The sequence below is a fragment of the Octopus sinensis genome, linkage group LG18 (genome assembly GCF_006345805.1).
Source record: "Octopus sinensis linkage group LG18, ASM634580v1, whole genome shotgun sequence".
Classification (NCBI taxonomy): Eukaryota; Metazoa; Mollusca; class Cephalopoda; order Octopoda; family Octopodidae; genus Octopus; species Octopus sinensis.
This window is the reverse complement of record NC_043014.1, coordinates 39,291,746-39,304,962: the sequence shown is the minus strand read 5'-3', so window position 1 is coordinate 39,304,962 and position 13,217 is coordinate 39,291,746. Positions and strand designations below refer to the sequence as shown.

Sequence of the window (13,217 nt, the reverse complement as noted above, 5' to 3'; positions counted from 1 at the left end):
GGCTTGAAACGTAAAAGACTCTTTCATTTTCCCAAGGCATCAAACTAATACACTTGCTTGTTATTCATACGCCTGTCTTCGTTTTTTGTTTTTCTATAAATTTCAACTATGTATGTGTGTGTGTATGTGTGTATATGTGTGTGTGTGTGTGTGTGTGTGTATGTGTGTGTGTGTGTGTGTGTATTCATGTAAAGACATAATAGATGAAATTTCAAAAACTTTAATTAATTATTTATTTATGAGAGATGTTGGGAGTGGAACTTTTGTTTGAAATATTTTACTAATTACAAATCACATTCCATTTTCTATTCCTAAGACAGAAATTATATTCCCATAAAAAAAGAGAAATCAATATTTTAGACATAAACTTTTGCATAGTGATGGATGCCATCAGAATCTAAAATTAGTTACAAGCAAACTGAAACATGATCTGTCCGAATAATGCAAATAGCAAGACAGTGTCAGATGCATATTGATGGTTTTTTTATATATATTTTATCTTTTAATAATGCCTTTGGCAATCATTGACAGCTGACTTTATGATGTGGCTTGTAGTCTGAAGATAATGTTTTATCTAATGGTTTAGCTGATATGATCTTGTGATTCCAGTTGTCTTGGAAAACTTTTCCTCCTTTTTATAATTCAGAAGGCAAATTTTAAAGGAAATAAACAAAGAAATTCGACTGGTGAGTCTTTGTCCTTTATTTGTTTCAGTCATTGGATTGTGGCCATGCTGGGGCACTGCCTTAAAGGGTTTAGTTGAACAAATTGATTCCAAAACAAATTTTTTTTAAAGCCTGGTATGTATTCTATTGGTTTCTTTTGCTGAGTTGTTAAGTTACAGAGACATAAACAAACCAACACCAGTTGTCAAATAGTGGTGGGGCACAAACACAAAGACAACCAACTAACTTGGTACTTATAAATTTGTTTACAATACGTAAAAAGCACCAACCGATCGTGGCCATTGCCAGCCTCCCCTGAGTGGTTGCCGTTAGGAAGGGTATCCAGCTGTAGAAACACTGCCAGATCAGAGTGGGGCCTAGTGCAGCCTCCTGGCTTCCCAGACCCCGGTCGAACCGTCCAACCCATGCTAGCATGGAAAACGGATGTTAAACGATGATGATGAGATATATATATATAGTTAATCCAAACATGAAAGCACAAAAAACACAACGCGAGGACTTGGAACAAATATAGTATTATTGGACACTCAGGAAAGAAGGAAAGAAGGAGGGTTTAACGTTTCGAGCGGAGCTCTTTGTCAGAAACATAGGAGAAGGAAAGATCCAGAGAAGGGAAGACAGAGGAAAAAAAATCACCAACGCTACACACGCGGTCACATTTTATATATATATATATATATATATATATATATATTATATAGATAGATAGATAGATAGATAGATAGATAGATAGATAGATAGATAGATATAGATAGATAGATAGATAGATAGATAGATAGATAGATAGATAGATAGATAGATATATTGCCAGTGCTGATGCCATGTAAAAGGCACCCAGTACACTTTGTAAAGTGGATGGCATCCAGGTATAGAAACCATACCAAGGCAGACAGAAGACCTTTGTGCAGTCCTCTGGCTTACCACTTCCTCTCAAACCATCCATCCCATGCCAGTAAGGAAGATGGTCATCAAATGATCTTTCAGTTTCCATCTGCCAAATCCAATCACAAGGCTTTGGTCAGCCCAAGGCTATAGCAGAAGACATTTGCCCAAGGCACTACACACTGGGACTGAACTCACAGTCACATGGATGTAAAAACAATCTTCTTAACCATACAGCCACACCTATAATAGATATTTCTTTTCTTTCATTCTCTTTCATCTTTGCATTTAATTCATCCCCCCCACCTCCCTGAAAGGATGAAAGGCAAAGTTGACTTTGGCAGAATTTGAACTCAGAACATAATGACAGGCAAAACACCACTAAATATCTCGACCAACATGCTAACGATTTGTTTTTACCATTTTTGTTCTTCTCTTTATATTGGTTTGGTTTTCTTTCTATTGGTTAAGCCCACAACTTTGGCAAGTCCACTAAGACTGATGTGGTTAATGTTCCTCTTGAACAGTTGCAGCAAGATGGCTGCAAAATAAACATGTACCAATGGGAGTGCCCCAGCATGACCACAGCTCTTGAGCTGAAACTAGTTTAAAAGTTACAGAGTTATATGTGGGTTGAGAATTCTAGAAAGTGCAGGACTGGGCTTGTGGAGGATCTGGAAGAAATCAACACTTTATGAGGGATTACAAGAGGAAAAGTGATGAGAGAGTAGGGTATGCACAGGACCAGCCAGGCCCTGCCAAAAAATAGAAACATCTGTAGTAGCTGCAGAAAAAGGAGAGAGAAAAGACAGCAGCTCTGTTGGCTAGAGGTTGAAGTGTATTGGTGAGTAACTTCTCAACCACATGATTTCAGGTTCATTCCCACTGAGTAGTACCTTGTGAAGTATCCTCTACTATAGCCCCAGGTAAACCAAACCTTTGTGAATGGATCTGGTGGATGAAAACTGAAAGAAGCCTATTGTGTGTGTGTGTGTGTGTGTGTGTGTGTGCACAATGGTATTCATAAGTATTCATAACATGTAGAATAAAATTTACTTTTTTAAATACAGATGTTTTAAAAAATATTCTTCTTATCACTAATTGGTTTGTAATATCTTTTGTATATTCTTTCATCATCATCATCATTTGATGTCCATTTTCCATGTTGGCATGGGTTGGGAGGTTCGACTGGGGTCTAGGAAGCCAAGAGGCTCCAATCTGATCTGGCAGTGTTTCTACAGCTGGTGGCCCTTCCTAACACCAACCACTTCGAGAGTGTAGTTGGTGCTTTTTACATGCCACCAGCACAGGGGTCAGAGGGGGTTGGCATTGACCATGTTTGGATGGTGCTTTTACGTGTCACCTGCACGGTAGCCAGTCAAGGTGGTGCTGGCATCAACCACATCTGGATGGTGCTTTTTACATGCCACCAGCATGGGGAGCCAGACCAGCGGAACTGGCATCAGCCACAACTACAATTTCCACTTGATTGTGGTTTGATTTGATTTTGATGTTGATGTACTTGACTCAATAGGTCTCCTCAAGCACAGCATGTTGCCCTACGATCCAAAGGTACTTTTGAGTGGGCTGGTTATGCGACACTGGCATAGACTACAACTGTGATCTCACTTTATTTGCAGGATCTTCTCAGTCACTGCATATCTCCAGAGGTCTCGGTCTTTCATCATTGCCTCTGTGAGGCCCAACGTTCAAAGGGGATGCTTCACCACCTCATCCTCTGTCTTCCTTGGTCTCCCTCTACTACAGGTTCCTTCCACTGTTTGGGAGTGGCACTTCTGCACACAGCTCTCCTCACCCATCCATAGCATATGATCATACCAGCACAGACTAGAAGGAGGTGAGCTTTTATAGCTGATGGGTAGGCTCAAATGCTTGTTTGGAACAGACTCTCTCATGTGACTTATTTGGAGGTTGTGATTGGTTGGGTTGGATATTGGCACACAATAAGGCGGCGAGCTGGCAGAAACGTTAGCGTGCCAGGCGAAATGCTTAGCGGTATTTCGTCTGTCGTTACTTTCTGAGTTCAAATTCCGTCGAGGTCGACTTTGCCTTTCATCCTTTCAGGTCGATAAATAAAGTACCAGTTTCGCACTGGGGTCGATGTAATCGACTTAATCCCTTTGTCTGTCCTTGTTTGTCCCCTCTATGTTTAGCCCCTTGTGGGTAGTAAAGAAATAGATATTGGCACACAATAGAGTAAGAGACAAATTGTGCCAATACCAACCAATCAGAGTGGTAGACACAACAGGGTCCAAAACAGCTCCCAAAGGTTTAACTGTTACCTGCTACATTCGTAAGTATGTAATATAAGAGAGGAAGCTCACTAGAGTTCGCTACACTCATTTTGCCAGACCCAAGGGCATTAGTGGAAGGTCATTGGGGGAGATTCAAGGCAGGTGACCTGTGGTTGCAGTCGTGGTGGAGTGCTCAGGTATGACAGGATGCACTTCCTTTCATGTGGGCAAGGATTAAATACCTCACTCCTGCTTTTCAAGTAGACATCCAGGCATTGGGTACCTTTTAAAATTGTTCTCTTCTCAGCCAGGCATAATCTGCACTTCCTGCTGCTTTTGAAGTACAGTTTGCTTTTTCTAGGATCTTTCACTTTATGCTGTACTCTGTGGCACTTTCTTTCAAAGCTCAGACATGCTTGGCTAAATTTTTGGCGTTGTGTCTTTCTGGGATGTTGAAGGAGCACTTGTGGTCATTAAAACATGTTCTGAAGGGGCCTTCTGTTGCTCCCACATACATCCACACACTCAGGTCTCCATTGGGTCCTGTTGCTGTTACTTCTGTTTTGTAAACAACTATCTCCATATTGCAGTGGCCATTCAGTGGAGAAGTTGTGTAACCCCTGCATGAGCATCCTGCCTCTGCCTCGGGTGTGGGTCTACCTACTAAAATTTTTTTACACTATGCACACAGCTAAAGGATGATCTCAGGGTATGTCTACTACATATTTTGTTGAACCTGTTGGTACAGGGGAAGTGTCTTTCAACTAAACTGAGGAAGAGCTTACCTACTCTGGTCTTAATGTTTGTGGTGCTTTCTCTTGGTGGTGGCTAGGGTCTGGCATGTAACTAATATTATCCTTGAAACCATTGGCAGCCAGAGCCCAGTTATAGTATGGAGCAGCAGCATCAAAGATGTCTTTGCTTGAAGACAAGTTGGAGATTCTCCTGCCGACACTCTTAACCAGATTCCTGAACACTATGGCTGGATGGCAGGAACCTGAGTTAATGTAAGACAACATCTCATTTGCTCTCCTAAAGGAAACCAGATTCTAGGTTCTTGATTACGTCAAGAAAATCTATCATTTTCAGGTTGGTCTCTATAGCGACCTTCAGTCTGAGGGAGTTCATGGTGCTTGTAAGGCCCTTTGTGAGCCTATCTAGCATGTGGCCATTAGCGCCACTTGATATTGCCAGCCTGTCGTCCCTGTAGAAACCAAAGCTAGTTGAGTCAGTAGGTGTAGGTTAAAGTTGTGACGAAAGGCAAACAATTGGGCAAGGCATGTTAAGGATATTAAATTTTATTCAATATATATATAATCTGTGGATATGTGGAGGCACATGGCCAAGTGGTTAGAGCAGCGGACTCGCGGTCGAGGGATCGCGGGTTTGAATCTCAGACCGGACGATGTGTGTGCTTATGAGCGAAACACCTAAGCTCCACACAGCTCGGGCAGAAGGTAATGGCGAAACTTCTGCTGACTTTTACGCCACAACTTTCTCATCGCAGCTCACCTGCGATGGACCGGCGTCCCATCCAGGTGGGGAACCTATACACCAAGAAACCGGGAAACCGGCCCTTATGAGCCAGGGATGGCCCGAGAAGGAACAAACAACAAAATCTGTGAAATATGGTATTGTGAATATGATTTTTTTTTTAGATATATACACATACAGTTAAGACTCATATTACTTAAAATAGTTCTTAGTTTTCAATGACAAGAATAATTTCAGTTAATATAATTTTTTCATTTCACTAAATTGGTGCAGAAATGATTTTATGAGTATGAACATGTGTATGTTTGTATTTCATTGTGTTGGTGTTGCTGTAATACAAGCAGTGTTGTTCATTTCCAGTATTCTACAAACACGTTTGGTCATGAAGAAATATCACCTTGCTTGAAGACAGGTGAGGGTTGGTGACAGGTGAAAATCTGCCTCAATAAACTATGTTTGATACACAGAAGCTTGAAAAAGTGGATGTTAAAACAATGATGATGATAATGTGTGCTGTGTATTGTGTATGTGTGTGTGTGTGTTTGTCTCCACTCACCACTAGACAACTGGTGCTGGTTTCTTGACACCCCCTCCAACACAGTAGTTCAACCAAAAGAGACTGATAAACTAAGTACATGACTTAACCCTTTTGTTACCATATTTCTGTTGAGATGCTCTGTGTTTCTTTCAAGTAATTTTAAATATAACAAAGAATTTAGTAAAATAACTTAGTTATCATTAACCTAGTGTTAGGAACACAAATTGTGACTAAGGTTTGGTGGAAGATTTTAATTCAGAACTTTTGAAAACAAGTATATTCATTTCTAAAGGAGAAGAAAGAGTTGAATTATATAATTGCAGATTCAAGAATATGATGGAAGTATAAACAAAGGCGATCCTTCGGTATAGGTACACACGTGTACTACAGAGCCAGAAGTGGTTTCAGGCGGGTTGGTATCAAAAGGGTTAAAAATTCATACTAGGGATTGATTTCTCTGACTGAACCCTACAAGATGGTGATCCAGCATGACACGAATCCAATGACTGAAACAAGTAAAAATGCACATTACATATCTGATACCCTACAGTAAATGTGGTTGCTATACATTCAGCCTTGCTACTTCCCAGTATTTCTATGTATATTGCCAGCTCTGTCTGGCCCCCGTGTTGGTGGCACGTAAAAGCACCATCCGTTCGTGTCCATTGCCAGCCTCGCCTGGCCCCGTGCTGGTGACACGTAAAAGCACCATCCGTTCGTGGCCGTTTGCCAGCTCTGTCTGGCACCTGTGCGGGTGGCATGTAAAAAGCACCCACTACACTCACGGAGTGGTTGGCGTTAGGAAGGGCATCCAGCTGTAGAAACACTGCCAGATCTGACTGGGCTTGATGAAGCCTTCCAGCTTCACAGACCCCAGTTGAACCATCCAACCCATGCTAGCATGGAGAACGGATGCTAAATGATGATGATGATTGAACACTCCTAAGCCCGCAACTTGGTGTAAATATACTTGGCTGATAAGATCTAACAAGATCAAAATCTTACCGTTGCTCTCACCAATTGGTTTTGGACTAGATTCATTCCTTATTGCATAGTCTTTATTTTACAAAAAATTGATTATTGATATTATTGGAATTATCTCCCTTGATTGAGTTTTCTTTTAAGATTTCAAACACATACTAGGGGGTATTTCTGTCTTCTAATTGCATGAGTAATTTTAGTTTATCAAACAGTTTTGACTCACTATATTACAAATGTTGGACATTGAATCAAACATATACGGATGTGTAAAGACATTTATCGGATCATTTCGGTTTGAACGGCAGTTTTTTCTAGCGGTGTCATATGAAATTGTTACCCATAATTATGACCCTAATATCGATCTATTGCATTTCAATCTATTTTAGGGCTAGAGTTAGAGTTAGGGTGGGGGAAGGGTATCTTTTTTTCTTCACAAATGTAAATAAACCCAATCTGTTTCTTAAACGAGGGACATATTCATACGACACATAATGTTTTTCATCTCAATAGACGTCATTGATTGGTTGAAATTGCAGGAATTGAAGAAAAAAACCCAACAAATATCTTACAAACTATAGAATTTTCTCAATAAAGCCAAGAGAAAAAGATGTTTTATAAACACATTCTACCAGTATACGAAGTTTAAAAGTGTTTAGTTACGTGGAAATTATTTTAAAAAACTGCCGTTCAAACTGAAAAGATCCAAGAAATAAATATATATTTATTAACAAAACACTGAATTTCTGCGTGTTTCTCGAATAAAAAAAAAAAACTGTCAGATATACGTCCAAAAACCAAATACATAAAGGGAGACAATTCCGTTTCAACATGTGCTTTTTCCTTCTCGACTTCAATTCATTCCGTAATGTTTTCTACACCAAACTTCTCACACATTTCTTCGAAAGATTACGAAAAAATTTATGAACCAGCAGAGGACACTTTTCTTTTGCTCGATGCAATCGAGAAGGACTTTCCTTTTATCAAAAACCAACAACCATTCATTTGCGTTGAGATAGGATGCGGCAGTGGTGTTCCTTTAGTATTTTTAGCCCGTGTTCTGGGACCATCCTTGTTTTATATTTGTACAGACATAAACAGAACAGCAGTACAGATCGCCCGTGATACGGCTTTTCACAACGATGTGGTCGTCGAAGCAGTGGAAACTGATTTAATGTCTGGACTACTTCCGAGACTTTCAAACAAAGTAGATATTCTGTTATTTAACCCGCCTTACGTGCCGACACCAAGTGATGACATCAAGTTTAATGCTGACGATCCCGTTGTTGCCTCGTGGGCCGGAGGCACCAAAGGACGTGAAGTCATGGATAGACTTTTCCCGCTTATCCCCCACATTCTGTCCGAAACAGGGATACTTTATTTGGTGGTTGTTGCCGAAAACGATCCACCAGATATTCTAAAAACTATGAATAGTTATGGACTGTGCGCTGAAACAGTCATTTCTCGTCGCTCTGGACCTGAGCTGCTCAGTGTTATAAGATTTACCAAAAAATCGATTGTAAATAAATAACATTTATAAAATTGTAAGTTATGGACTTATTTATAATTATTAATAATAATACGCAATAATTAATCTGCAAAGGATCTTTAAATTGACCGAGTTATCTTTTATCCTTTACTTGTTTCAGTCATTAGACTGCGGCCATGCTGGGGTATCGCCTTGACGAAGTTTTAGTTAAATCGCTAGTACTTATTTTTTTGATGTCAGGTACTTATTGTAACGAGTGGAGGCACATGGCTTGGTGATTAGAGCAGCGGAATCGCGGGTTCGAATCTCAGACCGGGCGATGTGTGTGTTTACGAGCGAAACACCTAAGTTCGCCACAACGTTCTCTCACTCTTTCCTCCTGCATCTAGCAGCTCACCTGCGACGGACCGGCGTCCCGTCCAGGTGGGGAACCTATACGCCAAGGAAACCGGCCCTAATAAGCCAGGCGTGGCTTGAGAAGGAACAAACAATATATATATATATATTTCACTTGCGGCCGACCGGCGTCCCGTCCAGGTGGGGAACCTATACGCCAAGGAAACCGGCCCTATGAGCCAGAGGCGACTCAAGAAGGAACAAACAAACTTATTATGACGGTTCATTTAGCCGAACCACCTATGTTATGAGGACGTAATCACAACAGCACCGGTTGTTAAGCGGTGATTGGGGGGGGGACTCGTGAAGAAGAGTGAACTCGCGCTAGTAATTAAGAAGGTGAAAATAAAACAATTTTGGAATTGAAATAAAATGTTATTCATTTCGATATAATTCAATTTATTGTTATTTGAAATGTTTTATTGTATCTTGCCATACATTCAGAGTTTTGTTGCTGCGTATTCATTTCTAAAGGAGAAGAAAGAGTTGAATTATATAATTGCAGATTCAAGAATATGATGGAAGTATAAACAAAGGCGATACTTCGGTATAGGTACACGCGTGACTTTGTTGACATTTCTGAAAATAAGAGAAACTCTTTTCTCCCTTCTTATACCTATTTCTTTACTACCCACAAGGGGCTAAACACAGAGGGGACAGACAAACGGATTAAGATGATTACATCGTCCCCAATGCACAACTGGTACTTATTTAATCGACCCCGAAAGGATGACCTTACTTATACCGAAGTTACGCCTTAACAAATATTGAATTAAAATGTAGATGAGTTTCTTTAGAGGGAAAAATATGAGAAAACCGGGGATAAATGTTTTCAGAACATTCTAAAAACATCTTTCGGAATGGTTTACTTTTGAATAACATTTTATTTCACTTTCAAAATTTGTTTTATCTTCATTTTTCTTACTCAAGATAACTTATCCATTGAGAACAGTAGTACTTTCGCTGAAAGTGTTTACATGCCAACCATTTTCTCAGTTTGTTGATGTGTGTTGAGTAGGTAGGATGTAATGAAACGCCTTTGTTCTTTAGTATTCTTTGTTGTTTATATTGGCATGGAGCGGATTGCATGTACATCAATTATACGAGAGAAAAAAAAGTAATTATCTATGCACCGAATCTTTTTATACTAAGATAAATTTTCCCATCTACACCGGTTACATTTTCCACAGTCAAGTATTTATCAACAACACCGGTTCTCAAAATTTTATCATCAAATTTCATTTTCCTTTAATTTTCTGATATTTTACACACCTAAAGTGCTTATAACGAGGAAAAAAAATCACTGACGTTTTTTGGTAATTTTTTTTTTTCTTAGTGAAAATCGTGCGGGTGTTAATATACAAATTTACTGAGGAAAGACTTTGTTTCCTCCTAACTTCCAGAAAATTCATATTTATTAACGAAATTTTCTACAAACATGCTTTGGATAGTGTAAATTCTGATTATATTGGAAATTTTTGTGAAATTTTTTTCAGGAAGTTGGGAGAGAAGTTTGGGAAAATTCACACATGTCGCCTTTGTTTCCTCATAACTTTCAGAAAAGTGTATTTGTAAAAAATTTCGGATCTTTTCGGTTTGAACGGCAGTTTTTTAAAATAATTTCCACGTAACTAAACACTTTAAAACTTCGTATACTGGTAGAATGTGTTTATAAAACATCTTTTTCTCTTGGCTTTATTGAGAAACTTCTATAGTTTGTAAGATATTTATTATTTTTTCCCCTGCAATTTCAACCAATCAATGACGTCTATTGAGGTGAAAAATATTCTATGCCGTATGAATATGTCCCCCGTTTAAGAAACAGATTGGATTTATTTACATTTGTGAAGAAAAAAAGATACCCTCCTCCCACCCCTAACCATAAAACAGATTGACATGCAATAGATCGATACTAGGGTCATAATTATGGGTGACAATTTCATATGACACCGCTAGAAAAAACTGCCATTCAAACCGAAAAGATCCAAAATTTCATTTAAAAATATCCATTTTCCTGGAAGAGGAAAGAAAGTCGGGGTGGAGACACTTGTGTAAGTATGCCGGAGAATGATCCCAAACTCCTAAAACAACATCAACAACAATAATAATATATTCGTAATCTATACCCTTGAAAACGTATCTGCAAAATTTCATATAAAATATACCCCATTTTTCTCCCGCCCAATCCAGAAAATGTTTAGGAAATGATGTCGGTGGTAGCTGTAGTTATTTAAACAGAAAGGAACTGAGAAATAACTCAAAGTGGCTAGTGACATGCATTTGAATAACATAGACAAATACAGGTGTATTAAATGCTATACGATATACATGCTTCATTTATTAAAATTATCTCCGCTTCTAATGGTTTTATCATAATTACTAAATGGCAAATACAAGAAGTTATTTCATTTCAGAGTCTGGTGTGGTTGCCAGGTTGTATTCTCTGTTTAATTTTGACATGTGTAGGAGCGAGTTTGAGTCAGTTTGTGCTCGTTGTGTATATCCTGGGAGATGGGGTTCATCTCTAATGGTGCTTAAGTATCTATCCAGCTGCAATTTGAATGATTCCACACTGCATCCTGATAGATTTCTGACATCTACCGGAATGGAGTTGAATAGTTGTGCTCATCGAACCAACAGACTTGACTCTCGCAGGGTTTTTGCTGCCTGGCCAGCCTTTTTGTTGATTGGTGGTAGCTGGCAGCGTCTTCCGTGGCGCAGTGAGTGGTAGGTTTTGATACCAAAGTTTGGCACCGTTTGCTCTATCATTTTCCAAATGTATATAATTCAGTATCGCTCAAATCTTCTTTCTATTGAGTACATCTTTAAGGTTTTGAGTCTTTGCCAATAGTCCAGATCCCTCGTTTCTGAGAAGTATGAGGTAAAATTTCTTTGGAGCGATTCCATCTTGGCCCTTTGTTGTTGGTGACCACAACTTCCATCCCCACCAGAGTTCCTGGTGAAATCAGTTGATGCAATTCCATGGTGGCTCAAGAAGCTAGTGGCAACATTTGGAACCCATATCTAACTTTAAATAAAACCTCATACTAAAAGCTTTCTTCTCATGTACATTATTTTGTAAGAATTACTATTAATAAATAATTTATAAGTATTTTAAAATAAGGAGTTACTTTTCAATCACTCTCTCTCTCACTATATATATATATATACATCACCCGAATACTTCTCATATATATATATTAGAAGAAATGAGGTACTCAGAAATTCAGATGGTTTTATATTTACAGATATTTATTTCTATATTACATGTTTTTATACATCATATAACTTAGATCATATATTAGCATTTTCTCCCATTCTAGTGAGGTTTTCACATTGAACTAAGTTCCTGTGAAAAAGTTTTGACCATTTTATAGTGTTATTGAGTGTGTATATATATATATTCTTTTTTTATTCTTTTACTTGTTTCAGTCATTTGACTGTGGCCATGCTGGAGCACCGCCTTTAATCAAGCAACTCGACCCCGGGACTTATTCTTTTGTAAGCCCAGTACTTATTGTATCGGTCTCTTTTGCCGAACCGCTAAGTAACGGGGACATAAACACACCAGCATCGGTTGTCAAGCAATGCTAGGAGGACAAACACACACACGCATATATATATATATATATATACATATATACGACGGGCTTCTTTCAGTTTCCGTCTACCAAATCCACTCACAAGGCTTTGGTCGGCCCGAGGCTATAGTAGAAGACATTTGCCCAAGATGCCACGCAGTGGACTGGACCCGGAACCATGTGGTTGGTAAACAAGCTACCTACCACACAGCCACTATATATATATATATATACACACACACATAAGAAATGTGTATATATATATATATATACACACACATATAAGAAATGACCAACCAAAACTTACCACCTACCTTCATTCTTATGTGAAAAAAAGTTGATACACCTAATTACTTAGGGGCTTTGATACTGGACTTGGTACCTTTGACATTTACATTGTCAAAGCAAAAGGATTAAATCTAATAATACCAAAAACAGCAAAAATATTGTCACATCTTGTGCCTACCAAACAAAAGAGAAATACATAAAGGTTTCTTTACAAAATTCAATCATCATCATCATCATTTAGCGTCCGCTTTCCATGCTAGCATGGGTTGGACAGTTCAACTGGGATCTGTGAAGCCAGAAGGCTGCATCAGGCCCAGTCTGATCTGGCAATGTTTCTACAGCTGGATGCCCTTCCTAACGCCAACCACTCCGTGAGTGTAGTGGGTGCTTTTTACGTGCCACCCACACAAGTGCCAGACGGAGCTGGCAAACGGCCACGGACAGATGGCGCTTTTTATGTGCCACCGGCACGGGGGCCAGGCGAGGCTGGCAAATCCCAAATTGTCATCCAATTCTTTACATCCATAAGTCTAGGTCATTTTGGGGGCCAGTGTTAGGATTTCATTTTAATCTAAGCTGCTATTCTACATGTTTTTGGTGTCAACAATTTCAGCATTGTTCATCACAAAA

General features: G+C 39.1%; 1 protein-coding gene across 1 annotated transcript; it reads left to right on the top strand.

The window, feature by feature from the left end:
* The first annotated feature begins 7,540 nt into the window (after positions 1-7,540).
* On the top strand, positions 7,541-8,497 carry LOC115221741 (methyltransferase N6AMT1). Its single transcript, XM_036510898.1, has 2 exons — positions 7,541-8,377; positions 8,483-8,497. Exon 1 carries the CDS (start codon positions 7,702-7,704, stop codon positions 8,362-8,364), a length of 663 nt encoding a protein of 220 aa, XP_036366791.1. The 5' UTR covers positions 7,541-7,701; the 3' UTR covers positions 8,365-8,377; positions 8,483-8,497.
* The last annotated feature ends 4,720 nt before the right edge of the window (positions 8,498-13,217 follow it).